Source organism: Heterodontus francisci, unplaced genomic scaffold (assembly GCF_036365525.1).
Source record: "Heterodontus francisci isolate sHetFra1 unplaced genomic scaffold, sHetFra1.hap1 HAP1_SCAFFOLD_278, whole genome shotgun sequence".
Lineage (NCBI taxonomy): Eukaryota > Metazoa > Chordata > Chondrichthyes > Heterodontiformes > Heterodontidae > Heterodontus > Heterodontus francisci.
This window is the reverse complement of record NW_027141343.1, coordinates 662,400-683,513: the sequence shown is the minus strand read 5'-3', so window position 1 is coordinate 683,513 and position 21,114 is coordinate 662,400. Positions and strand designations below refer to the sequence as shown.

Sequence of the window (21,114 nt, the reverse complement as noted above, 5' to 3'; positions counted from 1 at the left end):
GCAGTGGTCTGCACGGAATGTCCTCAAGGCCCTACGGGAAAAGGAGACGGGGGATCCTGTCGGATGGTTCCCCGAGCAGACCGCCAAAGTCATTTGGCAGAATGCCTCATCACCAGAACTTTCAAACAAGCACCAAGACGTAGCTTGGCTGGTGGTGAGAAGAGCCTTCCCCGTCAGATCCTTCATGCACACCCGAAGTCTCGCCCCTTCTGCACAATGCCCCCACTGTGGCTGTGGTGGGGAAGAGACGGTTGCCCACCTCCTCCTGGAATGTGTCTTTGCAAAGCAGATGTGGAAAGAGATGCAGTGGTTTTTGTCAAGGTTCATCCCAAGCAGCTCTGTAACACAGGGGTCTGTGCTCTCCGGGCTATTCCCAGGGACGCACACCGAGACAAACATCAACTGCTGCTGGAACACTATCAACTCGGTGAAAGACGTCCTTTGGTCTGCCCGAAGCTTGCTGGTCTTCCAGCGCAAAGAGTTGTCCACGACCGAATGTTGCAGACTGGCACATTCCAAGGTCCAGGACTACGTGCTGACGGACGCACTAAAGCTTGGGGCAGCCGCAGCAAAGGCTCAATGTGGAAAGACCACTGTGTAAGGTCCCCCCACCAAGCTGAACGGAGGGGCTGGATCCATGGGAAACCCCTCGAACTGTATCGGGAAAACTTTTTGTGCTGTAAATGTAAAAATGTATATGGCATGACAATGAAATGGAAGGGTTGTGAGGCAACTCAAAATTGTATAGAAGGAAACGGATCACCTTTGCACTGTTGGTATTTTTTGACTTGATGCTGTTTTAAACTGTTTAGGAATGTAATTTTTACAGATTTTTAAGAATAAAGTATATTTTGGAAATAAAAAAATGTCAGGCAGAGGTAAAGGAGGCAAAGGACTGGGCAAAGGGGGAGCAAAGCCACACCGCAAAGTGCTTCATGAGAATATCCAGGGCATCACCAAACCAGCAATCCGCCGCCTGGCTCGCTGTGGCGGGGTCAAGCGGATCTCGGGTTTGATCTATGAGGAGACTCGTGGGGTGTTGAAGGTTTTCCTGGAGAATGTGATCAGGGATGCGGTCACCTACGCTGAGCACGCCAAGCGCAAGACGGTCACTGCCATGGATGTGGTGTACGCTCTGAAATGGCAGGGCCGCACTCTCTACGGATTCGGCGGTTGAACAACTCGACCCTTTCCTGCAAACACACAACAAAGGCTCTTCTAAGAGCCACCCACCGCCTCACAGAGAGAGCAGTGACCTGGAAACGGGAGATCGGATAGGCTGTTCAGAACTGTCTGGAATAAATCTGCGCTGTGTTTGGGTAGAAACTTGGAATCGCAGAGTTTGACATTTCAATTGCAGCAAGGATGTGCAGTGGATTTGATTTTCTAAACGGGCTGTGTAAACAGCGCCTGAGGCTCCACATTTAGTTATTTCCCCAGTCCACACATGCCCTCAGTGAAAAGCCACATCACTCTGGAATTCCCGGTTTGAGCCCACGCTCACTTCTGATTGGTCACCCTCTTCCCATTCGCATGTCTTAACCAATCGCAGAGCCTCGAATTCGAAAACACAGCAAATCATTGGCTTAAATTGTCGTCCTAACACAGTTTGAATTCGAAAAAGGCGCCAATTTCAGTGTCGAAAAGAAGCGATTACTGGAAAATCTATTTAAATTTGTTGGTAAAATATTTCCCCATAACCTTGACCATTTTTTATTCCGCTTTTATCGCCACAAATTCCTGGCGCTATTTTACGCACAGTTTTAACCTGACATTTATTTCCCACTCCATGGGAAAAGACTCCATTCAGCAATCCTTAAGGGACCAATAACTCAAACTCGGTGTGGAAGTGATAAGTTACAGACGATGGGTAATTCCCCTTCACACAGGATTCAGGGGGACACACTGAGAAGTCACTGAAATAGTTACTTAAACATTTTAAACAGTTCCTATTCTGTTCTGTTACTGACATGCTGGAATTAGACAATAATCAGCCCTTTCACAGAGACTGTGGGTGGCTCTGAAAAGAGCCTTTGGGTTATTAGATGACATTTTGGCCGCTTTACTTTTTCTGGGAGCTCTGAACGCTGGCTTTCTTGGGCAGCAGCACGGCCTGGATATTAGGCAGCACCCCGCCCTGAGCGATGGTCACTCCTCCCAGCAGCTTGTTGAGCTCCTCGTCGTTGCGCACGGCCAGCTGCAGGTGTCTGGGAATGATGCGGCTCTTCTTGTTGTCCCGGGCCGCATTACCGGCCAGCTCGAGGATTTCAGCGGTCAGATACTCGAGCACAGCAGCCAGATAGACCGGGACTCCGGCACCCACACGCTCACCATAGTTGCCCTTTCTCAGGAGTCTGTGAACACGGCCCACCGGGAACTGCAGTCCAGACCGGGAGGAGCGAGACTTGGCCTTGGCCCGAGCTTTCCCGCCGGTCTTTCCTCTTCCAGACATTTCCACAATCTCACAAATGCTTTCTCAAAGAATGGTTAATTTACGCAGCATTTACTTTACTTATAGATTGAGAATTTTCCTCATTGGTCGGTACCTAATTCACTTCATTTGCCTATATTCACCAATAATCAGGTCACTGACAAACAGAAGAGGGCGGGATTTACCCGCCACGAGATCAGAAGCAGAGAATTGTTCAATTTCAAAAAGCCCGCCAATTTCATTGCCGGAAAGGAGCGGATGAAAATAAATGTAATTCTTCGTCAAAAATTTAAAATCCCTTCTCTGTATTTTCTTTTATTCAACTTGTAAAATGTTGTTTAAATTGTGGCTCATTCTCCAATCGCTTTCAAACTGGCCCTGTTGGGAATAAATCCCTGTTCATTGCATTGGCCTGAAGTGAAACATTGTTTAGTTTTCAATCAGAGCTCAGTGTCCTTCTGTGAAAAGAGGGAGCCGGAACGAGTTCTGGAACTGCCCTTAACCTGCTCTGTAATAATCCCATCCCAGGCTGTTGCACTGCAGAGAGTTGCTGTTAATAAAATCATTAAGGGATTAAGGTCTAACCCTCAACACTGAAAGCAGCTGTTAATGCGGTCATTCAGGGGCTGTGAAAATAAAACAGTACAATAACAGGTTTAAGCAAAACAGTGAAGATGGGTGAGCAGATTATGAGTTCTTGTAAGGTTGATGGGACAGCAAACACAGCAGTAAGATCCTTATTATATTATACATTGTCTTTAAGTGATTTAATAGAGATGTTCGGATGCAGCTTTTTCAGAGAGATTGTGGGTGGCTCTTAAAAGAGCCGTTGTGTTTGGGATGTTTTTCAGTCCATTGTGCAGTTTTACTTGGAGCTGGTGTACTTGGTCACCGCCTTTGTCCCTTCCGACACGGCGTGCTTGGCCAGCTCCCCGGGCAGCAGCAGGCGCACGGCGGTCTGGATCTCCCGGGAGCTGATGGTGCTGCGCTTGTTATAATGGGCCAGGCGGGAAGCCTCACCCGCGATGCGCTCGAAAATATCGTTCACAAACGAGTTCATGATGCTCATGGCCTTGGAGGAGATACCGGTGTCGGGGTGAACCTGCTTCATCACTTTGTAGATGTAGATGGAGTAACTCTCCTTCCTCGACTTTCTCTGCCTCTTGCCGCCCTTTGCTGACGGTTTGCTCTCAGTTTTCTTGGCGCCCTTCTTAGCAGCTGCTTTCTTCTTCTCCTCAACCATCTTCAGTTTCAATTTCAGACACAGAAATAAACCAAACCCCTTCCGAGTGCGGATTAAATCGACAATCCCACAGCTCTATGCTAATGAGGGATGGGGGAAAGTAAAGATTGTGATTGGGAGTGATGTCACAATGGTTTGATATTGTAATACTCTAATTGGTCTCTTTCGCCATCCAATCAGATTTAACATCTGCAACCAATCACAAACTCTCTCACTTCATTCAGGAATTACATTTCCCAAAGACTCTCTCCAGCCCCAGTTTCTATTGAAAAATCCACTGGGAAATGTCACCTGGCTGTGAGGATCCCTTATTTTCAGCAACTACTCACATTCCGGCCTCTCTAAATTGAGCGCTTTGTTGGGCGGAAATATTTATTCAGGCAGTTTCAACAGCTCAGAGCCGACACTGGGTTAGAAACCAGAAATGGGAATACGGGTCACAAACAAGGAGTTTATGCTGAACTTTTATAAATTAAATCACTAGTTATCAGCCTCAGCTGGAGCATTTCTAATTCTAGGTTCCACACTTCAGCAGGGATATCAAGGCCTGAGAGAGAGTGCAGAGGAGATTGACCAGAATGGTTCAAGAGATGCGGGAAAGAATAGCAAAGCTGGATTAATTCTTCTTGGAGCAGAGATGTTAATGTAATATTTAATAGTTGTGTTCGACATTGTAATGGGTTTAAGAGGAACTGCTCCCACTGGCAGAAGGGTCTGTAACCAGTGGACACAGAATTGTTAAAAGAATCAGAGGGGGAGACGAGGTGATATTTTAACACGCGTTCTGATGATCAGAAATGTACTGCTTGAAAAGGGAGGTGAAAACAGATTCAATAATAACTTTCCTGAGGGAATTGAATCATTACTTGATGGGGAACTTACAGGGCAATGTGAAAATGACAGGGAGGTGGAACTGATTAGATAATTCGTTCAAAGAGCGGCCACGGGCACAATTGTTCAAATGAACTCTTACTGTGCTGTAAAATTGTGATTTATTGCTGTTCAGAAACACCCTGATAAACAGCCAAACTCTGTTTGAGATCTGTAACAGTAACTAGGCTGAAACAGGTCTTTAATCAAATTTTGGTCTTAGACTCACAGTATCAGTGAATAGTTACAACACAATAGGAGGCCATTCAGCCCATTGATTCCATGCCAGCTTATTGGCCTTTCTTCCGCCCTGCATATTTTTCATTTCAATTACTTATCCAATTCCCTTTTGAAAGCTATGATTGAATCTGCCTTCTTCAGCCTATCAGGCATCCCCGATCCTAATCATTCACTCCATGAAAAAGTTTTTCTTCATGTCACCTTTCAGTTCACCAGTTTTAAACACCTGGAACTGAGCTGAGTATTTTATTGGCTGTGATTATAGCATCAGCGACCAAAGGACAGCGGCACAGTCCCAAAATCCACAGAAAGACTCAATGTATTGCTCCATGTGAGCGATGCTGTTAGAGCAGTGAGCATAGCTGCCTTCCAAACAGCTGGAATAAAAACAGAAAATGCTGGAAATACTCAGCAGGTCAGGCAGCATCTGTGGAGAGAGAACAGAGTTAATGTTTCAGGTCAATGACCTTCCAAGCAGCTGTGCCCGGGTTTGATTCCCAGCCATTACAGTTTGGCGTTCCTTAAATTCCTCAGATGAGAAACTGAAAGATAGGAACTGAGTTGGGTACTGTCTCAAAGGAATTTTGTTTCCCAAACCAAGAAGTGTATAATTTGAATAAACATATTTCCAACACTGATTTCCTTCAAATTAAAGTTCAATTGAACTCTGATTTTACTCCTTTTTTATTGATAATTATTATTTGACCTGAATCATACAGTGGACTCAGAATAGAATGACTCAGATTCATTTTCCCACAGCTATTCCCATTGCTTATTAAAATAACAATTCCTGGATTCTGGAAGCTGTGGATTGGAGGGTAACAAACATATCCACACTATTCAAGAAAGGAAGAAGAGAGAAAGCAAGGAACTAGAGGCCAGTTTGCCTGACATCAGCAATGGGGAATATGCTACAATCTATTACTACAGACGTGGTAAAGGGTGATGTGGAATATCAGAATATGGTTGGGCAGAGTCAACATGGATTTATTAAAAGGAAATCGTCAATGATAAATTATTAGAATATGTAGAGGTTGTAACTGCCAGGGCAGATAAGGGGAACCAGTGGATGTAGCCTGTTTGGATTTTCAAAAAGCATTCAATAAGTTATCAAACAAGTAGTTATTACACCAATGTAGGTCCCATGCAATTTGGGGATAATATATTAGTATAGATTGAGTAGTAGTTAACAGACAAAAAACAGAGAGTAGGAATAACCGAGTCATTTTCGGCAGGAAAGCTGTAAGTAATTGGATACTGCAAGGATTGGTGCTCGGGACTCAGTTAGTTCCATTCTGTATCAATGACTTAGATGAGGTGACCGAATGTAATGTTATACATGTTTGCCGATGTTATAAAGTGAGGTGGCAAAGTAAACTGTGAGGAGGATGCAAAGGGGGAAAAAAGGGATTTAGACAGACTAAGTATGTGGGCAAGAATGTGAGAGATGGAATATAATGGGGAGAAGTGTACAGTTACACACTTTGGCAGGGCGGCGCAGTGGTTAGCACCGCAGCCTCACAGCTCCAAGGACCCGGGTTCGATTCCGGGTACTGCCTGTGTGGAGTTTGCAAGTTCTCCCTGTGTCTGCGTGGGTTTTCTCCGGGTACTCCGGTTTCCTCCCACAAGCCAAAAGACTTGCAGGTTGATTGGTAAATTGGCCATTATAAATTGTCACTAGCATATAGGCAGGTGGTAGGGAAATATAGGGACAGGTGGGGATGTTTGGTCGGAATATGGGATTAGTGTAGGATTAGTATAAATGGGTGGTTGATGTTCGGCACAGACTCGGTGGGCCGAAGGGGCTGTTTCAGTGCTGTATCTCTAATCTAAAACAGCAATACAGAACATTTTTGAAATTAGTGAGAGAATGGGAAATGTTTACATTCAGAGGGACCCGAGTGTCCTTGTCCAGGGATCACAGAAAGTTAACGTGCAGGTACTCAACCAATTAGGAAAGCAAATGATATGTTTGTCTTTATTGCAAAGAGATTAGAGTATGAGTATTTATTGCAATTATACAGCGTGAGATCACACTTGGAGTGCTGTGCAGTTTTGGTCCCCTTATCTAAGGAAGGATATACTTTCCTTAGAGGGAGTACAGAGACGTGCCACTAGGCTGCTTCCTAGGATGAGGGGATTGTCCTATGAGAAGAGATTGAATAGACTAGGCCTCTATTCCCCACAACTCAGTAGAGTGAGAGGTAATCTCACTGGCAGATAAAATGCTCAGTGGCTTGACATGGTAAATGCTGGGAGGATGTTTCCTCTAGCTGGGCAATCTAGAATGAAGGGTTACAGTCTCAGTATAAAGGGCTTGGTCATATTTGACTGAGAAGAGGAGATTTTCTTTTCAGTCAAAGGGTTATGAATCTTTGGAATTCTGTATCCCAGAGAGCTCTGGATGCTCAATCATTGTGCATATTCAAGAGAAATCGATAGGTTTTTGGATACTAAGGGAATCAAGGGGGCTGTGCCAGTGTGGTAAGATGGAGTTGAGGTAGGAGAACAGCTGTTATATTATTGAATGGTGGAACTATTTCAATGGGCAGAGTGGCCACTCCTGCTCTCATTTCTTATGTAAACTTTCATTCCCTCCCAGGGATTGTTTTATTCTTCAAAAAGAGAAATACTGCAGCCGCTAGAAATCTGAATAACAGAAGATGCTGGAAACACTCAGCAGTTCCAGCAGTATTTGTGGAGAGAGGAAGGGAGGAGCAATGTTTCAGGTCTATAGAAGGATCACAGAACTGGACCATTAACCCGAGCTTCTCTTCTCCACAGTTGTTTCCGGACTGGCTGAGTGTTTTCAGCATTTTAGCTTTTTTTCTTTCTATATGTTATCTCTTTCCCTTTTGACTGTTTGCTGTGAAACTTTCAGCATTGTGCTCAGTTCTTTGTGTAGTTATGTTTTCTTTATTTGAAGTAATGCAAATAGTATCCTGAAAAATCAGACAGAAATACTGCTCAATGTAGTGTAATATATAACAGGGCACATTTACAAATATCAGATCAATGTAGTAAACATTTTTATTAAGAATTGATTACTTTTATTTTCAGTATAAAAATGTGAAGCAATATGAGTTTATTACAAAGTTTATTACCTCACATTACCTGTTTATTAACCCTGACAGGCTGTGCCAATTTCTGCTTCTATGTTGCAGTTCTCACTTTCAGCTAGCAAATGTCAGCAATCTGTGATACAGTGCAGTTTACAGATCAGACAGTCAACACGACATGCAATAATTGTTCAGATTATGGAGGACAGGTGGGATTTAGAAATACTGGGAATGGAGACAAGTTGTTATTACACTGAGTTTGCCCAAAGATTAGAGACACCATTGTGGCAAATCAGTCAGTTGTCCTGTACATGAGAATGAGAATCATTCTGTATTTGTGGCTGTCAGTCTCTATTACTGAGTGGGAGTGTGGGATTCATGCGGCATTGGTCAGTCTCTGGTACAAAGTGTGATATTCACTCTGAATGTATAAGGCTCTGGAACTGTTTGTGTGTGTGGAATTCATTCTGTATCTGTCAATCTCTGGTACTATATATGAATGTGGCATATATGTTATAGCTCTCAGTGTCACTGTATGTGTGTGTGGGTTTCATTTGCTATCTGGCAGCCTCTGTTTCTGTACACGACTGTCAGATTCATACTGTGCCAAAATGTCCCTGTTGCTGTATGTGACTGTGTGATTCATTCTGTATCTGTCATTCCCTGGTACTATGTGTCAGTATAGACTCATTCTGTATCCCAGTCACATGCACTATATTTGAGAGTGCGATTAATTCTGTACCTTTAAGTCACTGGTATTATATGTAAGTGTTGGATTTCTGTTGGATCTCTCAGTTATTTTTTCTGTTGTGCATTTGGGATGGACATAACATCTGTCAGTCTCTGGTACTGCCTGTGAGTGTGTGTTTTGTTCAGTACCTGTCAGTCTCAGGTACTGTCCGCGTGTGTACTTTTTGTTCAATATTTTCAGTTTCTGGTACTGCCTGTGAGTGTAGGTTATGTTCAATGTCTGTCAGTCTCTGGCACTGCCTGTGAGTGTTAGGTTATGTTCAGTATCTGTCAGTCTCTGGTACTGCCTGTGAGTGTGGGTTTTGTTCAGTATCTGTCAGTCTCTGGTACTTCCTGTGAGTGTGGGTTTCGTTCAGTATCTGTCAGTCTCTGGAACTGCCTGTGAGTTTAGGTTATGTTCAATGTCTGTCAGTCTCTGGCACTGCCTGTGACTGTAGGTTATGTTCAGTATCTGTCAGTCTCTGGTACTGCCTGTGAGTGTGGGTTTTGTTCAGTATCTGTCAGTCTCTGGTACTTCCTGTGAGTGTGGGTTTTGTTCAGTATCTGTCAGTCTCTGGTACTGCCTGTGAGTGTGGGTTTTGTTCAGTATCTGTCAGTCTCTGGTACTGCCTGTGAGTGTAGGTTATGTTCAGTATCTGTCAGTCTCTGGTACTGCCTGTGAGTGTGGGTTTTGTTCAGTATCTGTCAGTCTCTGGTACTTCCTGTGAGTGTGAGTTTTGTTCAGCATCTGTCAGTCTCTGGTACTGCCTGTGAGTGTGGGTTTTGTTCAGTATCTGTCAGTCTCTGGTACTGCCTGTGTGTGGGATGCATTCAGTAGCCATTACTCTCTGGGTTATTTTGTCATTCTGGATTCACTCTACACAAAATTACATAGTATTTACAGCACAGAGACAGGCTTTTCTGCCCAAGTGCTGGTAGTTCCAATGAGGTTACTCCAACCCAACTTCATCTAATCCTATCAGCAAATCTCTCAAATTGTTTTTGCCTCATTTAATCATTTAGCTTGATGTTAAATGTAACAATGTTCAGCAGCTCAAGTGCTGTCAAAGCAGGGTAAAGAAGATTCCCCTGAGTTATTTATTTAATTTATTACTGACTATTTCATATCGATAGCTTTGGACTCCACCACAAGTGGGAAACATCTCTACCTCTACCCTAACGAAACCCTTCATATTATTCAATGCTTCTATTAGGTGACCACTTAGAGAAAAGAGCCCAGGCTTGTTCAATAGTATGAACTCCTGTGGAACATATAGTTCGGTTTGCATTTATGGAATAAATACTGTATCTCAGTCTGAAACTGTATGTGATTTTCGATTGGCATATAATGTGTAGCTCAGGCTGCAATAAATAACTGAGACAATATCTTTCACTCGAACACTATAGTTTTGTGGAGTGCTATGTTATTTGTCATTCATTCTGTTCTGATAGAATATATAATGTTGCCTTTAAGTCTGAGGCAATGGGGGGTCAGGTACAGGTCCGGGGGTGCCCAATGGGAGCGGTTGGAGCTTTGAGGGTGGCCCTCCATGGGGAACAGGGTGCCTAATCAGGAGGACCCCCCCCCGCAGCCCGCAAGAAAGATGCCTGGTTTTATCAGGCAGGGTTCTTGGTGCCTTTGCCACACTGCCTCCCCGCCCCCAACCCAACCGAGGATAAAATACCTGCAGCAGAGAGAGGAGGCCCATAAGTGGCTGTTAATTGGCCAATTAAGGGCCTTGATTGGCCTGGGGCAGACAGGCTGTTTCTTCCCTCCCCCGTTCCCTGTAATATTGCAGTGGGTGTGGGAGGGGGTCAGAAAATTTCCATCAGATTGGAAGTTGGCAAATGTTACACTGCCTTTCAGGAAAGGAGGGAGAGAGAAAACTGTGAACTACAGGCCAGTTAGCCTAATATCATTCCTTGGGAAAATGCAGGAAGTCTGAACAATGCATTGAGAAAAGCATTCAAACAAGTCAGCATGATTTTCCTGAAGGGGAATCTTGTTTGACAAATTTATGAGAGTTTTTTGAGGATGTAACTAGCAGGGTAAAGGGAAACTAGTCATATTCCTGGATTTCCAAAAGGCATTCAATAAGGTGCTACATAAAAGGTTAATAGAGAAGATGAGGGACTCATGGAATTGTGGGTAATATATTAGCATGGATAGAGGATTGGTTAACGGACAGGAAGCAAAGAGTGGGTAGAAACAGATTGGCAGGCAGTGAAAAATGGAGTGTCGCAAGGATAAGTGCTGGGGTCTCAGCTATTTACAATCTAAATTAATGACTTAGATGAAGAGACAGAGAGTAATGGATCTAGGTTTGCTGATGATACAAAGGTAGGTGGAAAGGGAAGCTGTGGGAGGACATAGAGAGGCTGCAAAGAGATATAGACAAGTTCAGTGAGTGGGCAAGAAGATGGAGTATAATGTAGGGAAGTGTGAAGTTCTTCACTTTGGTCATAAGAATAGAAAAGTAGAATATTTGATAAAAGGTGTGAAACTTGTAACTGTTGGTGTTCAAAGAGAATTGAGTGTTCTTGTACAAGGAATACAGAAAGTTAGCATGCAGGTACAACAAGCAATTAGGAAGGCAAATGGCGTGTTGGCCTTTATTGCGAGGGGATTAGAATACAGCAATAAAGAAGTGAGTTACAATTGCACAGGATTTCGGTGACACCACATCTGGAAGACAGTGTGACGTTTTGGTCTGCACACTTAAGAAAGGATATATGTGCATTGGAGGCGGTGCAGCAAATGTTCACTAAATTAGTCCCTGTGATGAGGGGATTGTCCTATCATGAGAGGCTGAGTAAATTGGGCCTATACTCTGGAGTTTAGAAGAATGAGAGGTGATCTCATTGAAACATACAAAATTCCGAAGGGGCTGGATAGGGGAGACACTGAGATTGTTTCTGCTGGTCAGAGAATCTAAAACATGGGGACACAGTCCCACGATAAGGGGCTGATCATTTAGGACTGAGATGAGGAGAAATTACTTCACTCAAAGGGTTGTGAATCTTTGGAATTTTCTACTCCAGAGTATTGTGGATTGAATACATGAAAAGCTGCGATAGACAGATTTTGGATCTCTCAGAGAATCAGGGGATAAGGCGAGCAGGCGGGAAAGTGGAATTGAAGCCTAAGATCATCCATAATGGTACTGAATGGCGGAGCAGGCTCCACGGGCCATATGATCTACTCCTGCTCCTATTGTGTGTGTTTTTGTGTTCTGACTACTTCTGCTGTCGGTGATTGTGGAATTGATGTCTCTGCTCTCTGTGAGCGATACTGTACTTACTGTGTGAGAGCAGCTGGCTGCACTTCCCCTTGTGTCGAGGAATCACTACATTTATTCAGCTTCCTCAAGTATTGCCTGTAGAAATAAAAAGTATTTATTATAATTCAGGAAGAGATGTGGTGGAAGTTACAAGAGAGACCAAAACAATTTTTCAATGAATAATCATTGTGAACAATCACAAAGGAAACCCAGCAATACAAACAGAGTCAGTGTCTGATTCCACTGCAGTCCTGCAGCCCCCAGCTACTGCATACCAGAGGCTTTGGCCATTTTACAACAATTAGATAACATCCAGAAACAATCCACTGGGCCATGAATGGGACTGACCGACGGAGCAGGGAGTTTTACACAGGTCAGATTTCCTGATCCCGCTCTCATGGTCTAACCGTTCAAATGAAACCAAACAGCTGCTGTTTAAAATGTGTCCTTCACACTTCTCACCTGGTGCTTATAATAGATTCTCTTTGTGTAACTCCCCACATCCTGACTGTCCGTTTCTGTTTCCACACTTCACTGCCCAATAACAACAAACTGTGGGAACAGGCTACATCCCTCTCATTCCGCTGGCGCGGACACGATGGGCCGAATGGACTCATTCTGTGCCGGAAGTTTTCCACGTTTCTGGCTGAAGTGCTGCAGAAATCTGCGCCTGCGCTCCCCTCCCCCAGCACTGCTTGTGAGCGGAAGAAGATGGTATAAAACAGCCGCGAATGGAGAGATCCCGGTCCCGGGGCAAGGCAGCAAACAGCAGCCTCCTTCCAGCAGCACATCGCTTTGGGAGCATGTCCGCAGATAGACTCAGAGATCAGCATCGAGTCCGGGGCAAGTTCAGGGGCAGACGAGGGCTGTTTGTAAGAGGCGGAGTGGATCTGGAACTGGTCTCAGAACATGGAGTGAGTGGAGAGGCCATTCTCGGGTTGTGTGTGGACAAGGGGATGGAGACAGAATGGGAAGAAACTTACTGTAGTGGAGTGAAACAGTGACAATATTTGTGTTGCGGTGGTTCTTTTGCGGGTATCCATAATGATTATTATTTGAGAGATTAAATTCATTAAAACTCTATATCTTTGATCTCACCTGTATTTTTAGTTACAAACATACTTTTGTTCAAACAGGCAAATGATTGAATGAACCAGAATAAATGGGCTATTTCCTCCACCCAAGTTACAAGGAAGAGTGCCACCAGCTCCTTCTCACACACAATACGTACATTATCACTCACAGAGCGCAGAGACACAGACAGGTCATCAGTTCCACAGTCTCAGACAGCAGAAATAGTTCCAGAGACACATTTTCAATCCATCAATCAAATAGAGCAGGAAAGACAGACGTTGTTTCTATGTCACCCCAACTCATTACCACTGACAGGTAGATACATAAATCCCAGTCAAACATCTCACCCACAATCAAATTATCAGTGTGTCAATCCCACAATAGTGCAACCTCAGCTACAAATTAAACACACAGAGAACTGACACGTGGTTCCTGTTTCAAAGTTACAGAATTAACCTCAATAATGTACTCTGAGATTTAAGTTAAATACAAGCCCAATATTTACACAGGTTATGAGTTTATTATCAGTATTAATTCCCATCATGTTTCCAGACATATACATTAGACTCAAGTCCATAATCAGATTGAGAGATTCTGAAATATCATATAACCTGAGATCCAAACTCAGATTCCAGTTTAAAACTCATCCGGATTGTGAAACTAAAAGATACATTATAAATTTGATTCGTATAGTTTGAGCTATAAATTACATACCAGTCCTGAAACCTCATATAGTGTCAGATGGAAGATACTGTACAATTCCAGACTGAGCTCATTTTACATGCAAATCCAAGATACTCACTCAGACTGAATGGCACTGATCAAATTGATTAGTACAGCCTGAATTACACTTGCACACCAATCCTGTATCAGATTGTAGGATACATTATCTTTCAGTATTGTGTTCACAGTGACAGATATTTAATACTAAGCAAAACCTCAAATATATTGTCTGCTTAAAACCTACCACATCAATGGCCTGTTGCTGTGCTGACATTTTATGGAGAATAAATCCAGACTTGCCATCAGTCCCAGGGACGGAGGATTATATAATGAATCCCACACTCACACAGAGTACCAGATACTGACAGATAGAGAGTGATGCTGAAACACATGCTCAGTGCCAGATGCTGAAAGATATAGGTTGATTACTGCACTCACTCACAGTACTTCAGCCTGAGTCATCTAAAGCAACCTAACACACAAAAAATAGCAGTGAGAGAGTAAGAAAGAGTCCAAAACTCACATAGAGTACCAGACACTGATAGATACAAACTGAAAATTACACACACATGGATATAAGATTGGCTAACTCACAGGAAACAGAGAGTGGGGACAAATGGGGCATTTTCAGATTGGAAAACTGTAACTAATGGAATGTCACAGGGATCAGTGCTGGTGCCTCAACTATTTATGGTCTATATTAATAATTGCATGAAGGCACTGAGTGTACTGTTGCCAAATTTATGGGTGGTACAAAGATAGGTAGGAAAGAAAGTTGTGAGGAGGACATAAAGTGTCTGCAAAGAGATATAGATAGGTTAAGTCAGTGGGCAAAAGTTTGGCAGATGGAGTATAATATAGGAAAATGTGAGATTGTCTACTTTGGCAGGAAGAATAGAAAAACAGAATATTACTTACATAGAGACAGACTGCAGAATGCTGCTGTACCGAGGAATCTGGGTGCCAGGTACATGAACTACAGAAAAGTTAGCATGAAGGTATCGCAAGTAATTAGGAATGCAAATGGAATGTTGGAATTTTTAGCAAGGGGAATGGAGTATAAAAGTAGGGAAGTTTTGCTGTAACTGTACAGGGCATTAGTGGCATCCCAACTAAAGTACTCCATACAGTTTTGGTCTCCTTACTTAAGGAGGGATATCCTTGTATTGGAATCAGTTCAAAGAATGTTCACTAGGCTGATACCTGGGATGAAGGGTTGACTTGTGAGAATAAGTTGAGCAGATTGGGCCTCTACTCACTGGAGTTTAGAAGATTGAGAGATGATCTTATTCAAACCTATAAGATTCTCAGTGGGCTGAACAGGTAGATGCTGGGAAGATGTTTCTCCTTGTGGGGGAATGTAGAATTATGGGCCACAGTTTCAAGATAAGTGGTCTCCCATTCAAGAAAGAGATGAGGAGGAATTTCTTCTGTCAGAGGGTTGCTCATCTTTGGAATTCTGTTCTCCAGAGGACTGTGGAGGCTGGGTCATTGAATATATTCAAGGCTGGGATAAACAGATTTTTTGATGTACAAGGGAGTCATTGGTCAATGGGCACAGGCAGGAAAGTGGAATTAAGGCCTCAATCAGAACAGGCATGATCTTATTGAATGGCAGAGCAGGATTTATGGGCCACATGGCCTTCTGGAAGCGATCCTGAGTGTCATTGTCGATATCTGCCCTTGGTGACAGGAGGTTCCCAAGGTATGAGCAGTGATCCACATTGTCCAGTGATTCGCCGTGGATCTTAATAGTCGGGGGCAGTGTCGGGGAGCAGGCTGGCAGAGGACCTTAGCTTTCCGGATGTTTTGCTTCAAGCCAATTCTTTCATGCGCCTCCATGAATGCATCGATGAGGGTTTGAAGCTTGGCCTCTGAGTGTGCGCATATGCAAGCGTTGTCATCATACTGCAGCCCGATGACAGATGTTGGAGTGGCCTTGCTTCAGGAAATGTAGTTTCAATAGTTTCCCACTCGTCCGGGAGAGTAGATCTGCTTACACGAACTAAAGAACAGCTGATGGGATGAAAGAGTGCAGGAAATACAGCAACTTGCTGACAGCCACGACATGTGTGGATTCTTCAGCACCGTCAAGACCATTTATGGCCCAAATTACCAAGGACCTACCCTACTGAGAGTAAAGAATGGAGTGACACTGATCAAGGTCAGAGAGGCAGTCAGCACTCGTTGGAAGTAGCACTTTGAAGATCTTCTCAATCGCAACTCAGTCCTTGATGCAAGTGCCACATTCCACAGCTTGTTACCCACCATGACGTCAGCACAATCCCAGCCCAACAGAAATTGAAAAGGCAATCTAACAGGTAAAAAAAAAATGAAGGCCACCGGCATAGATGGAATTCCCTCTGAAAATCTAAAATATGACAGAGAAGAAGACTTAACACAAATACATGGTCTCATTTCCCTCATCTGGAAGGACGAGAGCACGCCAGGGATCTCTGAGATGCTGTCATTGTGATCATCACCAAAAATGGTGACAAGACCGACTGTGGTAATGACAGAGGGGTATCCCAGCTGTTCACGACAGGGAAGGCCATCACAAGAGTCCTTCTCAACTGTCTCTTCCCCGTGCCTGAAGATCTCCCACTGGAATCACAATGTGGATTCTGTCCATCAGGAGACACAGTGGACATGCTCTTCACAGCAATACAACGCCAAGAAAATGTAGGGAGCAGCAGCAACCTTTCTACCTGGTCTTCTCTGACCTGACAAAGGCCTTCGACTCGACCAACCAGGAAGGATTATGGAACGTCTTCCTCAAATTTGGCTGCCGGAAAAATTCGTCACCGACCTCCAACGACTGCATGTTGACATGCAAGCTGTAATCCTTCCCAATGGACCTACTACTGACCCAATCCCAATGCAAACTGGGGTCAACTAAGTCTGTGTCATCGCACCAACGCTCTTTTCCATCTTCCTCGCTGCAACACTCCGCCTCAACCCCTCACACTCAAACACAGCAACAGAGACTGACAGATACAGAATGGATGTCACACTCAAACACAGTACCAGAGTCTGACAGATGCAGTGGCGCAGTGGTTAGCACTGCAGCCTCACAGCTCCAGGGACCCGGGCTCGATTCTGGGTACTGCCTGTGCGGAGTTTGCAAGTTCTCCCTGTGACCGGTGGGTTTTCGCCGGGTGCTCTGGTTTCCTCCCACCGCCAAAGACTTGCAGGTTGATAGGTAAATTGGTCATTGTAAATTGCCCCTAGTGTAGATTGGGATTACTGCAGGTTAGTCTCAATGGGTGATTGTTGGTCGGCACAGACTCGGTGGGCCGAAGGGCCTGTTTCAGTGCTATATCTCGAAATAAATAAATACAGAATAAATCCATACAGCACCAGAGATTGAGAACTGCTGAATGACAGAACACACTCAAACACAGGAGCAGAGAATAAAAGAAATGGAATTAATTGCACACTCACAACGACACAGAATCATCAATAAGCGTCCTCTCAACAACATGCAGAACATTTCCAGAGAGCTTGACACAGGGAGCGGTACTTTCAATGTAAACTGGAGCTGGAGAGAGTCTTTGTGAAACATCCTTCCTGATTGTAGTACGAATGTTTGTGATTGGCTGCAAAGTTTGAATGTGATTGGATGGCGAAGGACACCAATTACAGTATTACAATAGAAAACCATTGTGACATCACTCCCAATCACAATCTTTACTTTTCCCCATCCCTCATTAGCATAGAGCTGTGGGATTGTCTATTTAATCCGCACTCGGAAGGGGTTTGGTTTATTTCTGTGTCTGAAGTTGAAACTGAAGATGGTTGAGGAGAAGAAGAAAGCAGCTGCTAAGAAGGGAGCCAAGAAAACTGTGAGTAAACCGTCAGCAAAGGGCGGCAAGAAGCGGAGAAAGTCGAGGAAGGAGAGTTACTCCATCTACATCTACAAAGTGATGAAGCAGGTTCACCCCGACACCGGCATCTCCTCCAAGGCCATGAGCATCATGAACTCGTTTGTGAACGATATTTTCGAGCGCATCGCGGATGAGGCTTCCCGCCTGGCCCATTACAACAAGCGCAGCACCATCAGCTCCCGGGAGATCCAGACCGCCGTGCGCCTGCTGCTGCCCGGGGAGCTGGCCAAGCACGCCGTGTCGGAAGGGGCAAAGGCGGTGACCAAGTACACCAGCTCCAAGTAAAACTGCACAATGGACTGAAAAACATCCCAAACACAACGGCTCTTTTAAGAGCTACCCACAATCTCTGAAAAAGCTACAACATCATCCCGATAGTATCAATTTGTTTTTTTTTTATCCAAAGGGTCTGGAACTTTCTAATTGCCTTTGTGATATCTGTTTTAACCCCATGGATTCTGGGTGATTCACGTTCACTGTTGAGATCTTTGTGTCTCTACTTAATAATGCCGTGTAAATTAATTACTGATCACTGACCCCATGTGCGCGTTCATTTTCGCTGTTGTACTATTTCGTCAATGAGCTGACAGATCACTTCTCAGTCACTTGTTTCCCTTGTTCAAGCTCGGCCTCAATAATTAATAAGTACATTTACTAGAAACCCCGCTGTTGGCGGAAACCTCAGTCTCTCATTTCAACACCTGACAGTAAAAATCTTCTGTCCGCTTTTTTCTCCCACAAATAGGTTCAATCTAGAATCAGTGATGCGGTATCTTGACAAAGATTGACCTGAAATGTGTCCGCTTCCACAATGCTGTGAATGAGACTTTCTGCCGCCGCTTACAGACTGTTTCAAAAAGGACGGAGAATAGTCCGAGATCAAAGCGCACATGGGCTCAGTGATCAGTAATTAATTTACGCGGCATTATTAAGTAGAGACACAAAGATCTCACAGACAGTGAAACTGAATCACCCAGAATCCATGGGGTTGAAAGAGATCAGAAAGGCAATTAGAAAGTTCCAGACTCTTCGTATAAAAAAACAAAACAAATCAAAACCAGAGAGATGATGTTGTAGCTTTTTCAGAGAGAATGTGGGTGGCTCTTAAAAGAGCCGTTGTGTTTGGGATGTTTTTCAGTCCATTGTGCAGTTTTACTTGGAGCTGGTGTACTTGGTCACCGCCTTTGTCCCTTCCGACAGAGATACCGGTGTCGGGGTGAACCTGCTTCATCACTTTGTAGATGTAGATGGAGTAACTCTCCTTCCTCGACTTTCTCCGCCTTTTGCCTCCCTTTGCTGACGGTTTACTCACAGTTTTCTTGGCGCCCTTCTTAGCAGCTGCTTTCTTCTTCTCCTCAACCACCTTTAGTTTCAATTTCAGACACAGAAATAAACCAAACCCCTTCCGAGTGCGGATTAAATAGACAATCCCACAGCTCTATGCTAATGAGGGATGGGGGAAAGTTAAGATTGTGATTGGGTGATTGGGAGTGATGTCAAAACGGTTTTATATTGTAATTCTCCAATTGGTGTCTTCCGCCATCCAATCAGAATAAATATTTGCAACCAATCACAAACACCCTTACTGCAATCTGTAAGTATATTTCAGAAAGACTCTCTCCAGTCCCAGTTTGGAGTAAAACAGCCACTCCCTGTGTCAAGCTCCCTGGAAATGTCCTGGCTGTTGTTGGGAGGACACTTATTGACTGATTCTGTGTCGTTGTGTCTCTGCTATTGCATGTGAGTGTGCAATTAATTCCGTTTATTTTACTCTCTGCTGCTGTGTTTGAGTGTTTTATGTAATTTGGTAGCTCTCAGTCTCTGGTTCCGTGTCAGTGCGCCATTTTCCCACACTCTCTTGGCCAGTCTGGACATACCAGTGGAAGCCTTTCCCATGTGCTTGTTGACTTCTGCATCGGGAGACAGGTTACTGGTGATAGTTGAGCCTGGACAGGTGAACTCTTGAACCACTTCCAGAGCGTGTTCGCCCATATTGATGGATGGAGTATTTATAATGTCCTGTCCCATGATGTTCGTTTTCTTGAGGCTGATGGTTAGGCCAAATTCGTTGCAGGCAGCCGCAATGCTGTCAATGAGTCTCTGCAGACACTCTTCAGTGTGGGATTTTAATGCAGCATCGTCAGCAAAGAGGAGTTCCCTGATGCGAACTTTCGGTACTTTGCTCTTCGCTCTTAGACGGGCAAGGTTGAACAAACTGCCATCTGATCTTGTGTGGAGGAAAATTCCTTCTTCTGAAGATTTGAACGCATGTGAAAGCAGCAGGGAGAAGAAGATCCCAAACAGTGTCGGTGCGAGAACACTGCTATGTCCAGACTGGCCAAGTGAGTGTGGGGAAATGGCACACTGACACGGAACACAAAAGTCCAAGTATATCAAGCCTGTGTCCTCAGTACTTTGCTCGACGGCAGCGAGGCCTGGACAACGTATGTCAGCCAAGAGTGACGTCTCAATACATTCCATCTTTGCTGCCTCTGGAGAATCCTTGGCATCAGGTGGCAGGACCGTATCTCCAACACAGAAGTCCTTGAGGCGGTCAACATCCCCAGCATATACACCCTACGGAGCCAGCGGCGCTTGAGATGGCTTGGCCATGTGAGCCGCATGGAAGATGGCAGGATCCCCAAGGACACATTGTACAGCAACCTCGTCACTGGTATCAGAACCACCGACCATCCATGTCTCTGCTTTAAAGTCGTTTGCAAACACGACATGAAGTCCTGTGACATTGATCACAAGTCGTGGGAGTCAGTTGCCAGTGATCGCCAGAGCTGGCGGACAGCCATAAATGCGGAGCTAAAGTGTGGTGAGTCGAAGAGACTTAGCAGTTGGCAGGAAAAAAGACAGAAGCTCAAGGGGAGAAACAACTGTGTAACAGCCCTGACAACCAATTTTATCTGCAGCACCTGTGGAAGAGTCTGTCGCTCTAGAATGTGCCTTTTATAGCCATTCCAGACGCTGCGTCACAAACCACTGACTAGCTCCAGGCACTTACCCATTGTCTCTCGAGACAAGGAGGCCAAAGAAGAAGAAGATGAAAAGAAGTCTCCGGTGCTGTGTGGATTCATTCTGTATCTATCAAACTCTCGGACTGTGAGTGTGACATCCATTCTGTATCTGTAGGACTCTGGTACTGTGAGTGTGGCATCCATTCTGTATCTGTCAGACTCTAGGACTGTGAGTGTGACATCCATTCTGTATCTGTCCGACTCTGGTACTGTGAGTGTGACATCCATTCTGTATCTATCAAACTCTAGGACTGTGAGTGTGACATACATTCTGTGTCTGTCAGACTCTGGTACTGTGAGTGTGACATCCATTCTGTATCTGTCAGACTCTGGTACTGTGAGTGTGACATCCATTCTGTATCTGTCAGACTCTGGTACTGTGAGTGTGACATCCATTCTGTATCTGTCAGTCTCTGGTACTGTGAGTATGAGGAGATGAGGTGGAGTGTTGCGGCAAGGATGATGGAAAAGAGCATTGGTGCGATGACACAGCCTTGCTCGACCCCAGTTTGCATTGGGATTGGGTCAGTGGTAGGTCCGTTGGAAGGATT

General features: G+C 44.4%; 1 protein-coding gene across 1 annotated transcript; it reads left to right on the top strand.

Moving 5' to 3' along the window:
- The first annotated feature begins 865 nt into the window (after positions 1-865).
- Positions 866-1,177, top strand: LOC137362858 (histone H4-like). The gene has a single exon (XM_068027058.1). The coding sequence runs from the start codon at positions 866-868 to the stop codon at positions 1,175-1,177; it is 312 nt and encodes a 103-aa protein (XP_067883159.1).
- The last annotated feature ends 19,937 nt before the right edge of the window (positions 1,178-21,114 follow it).

Coding starts and splice junctions, on each gene's coding strand:
- LOC137362858 (XM_068027058.1), top strand. CDS start 866: ATGTCAGGCAGAGGTAAAGGAGGCAAAGGACTGGGCAAAGGGGGAGCA.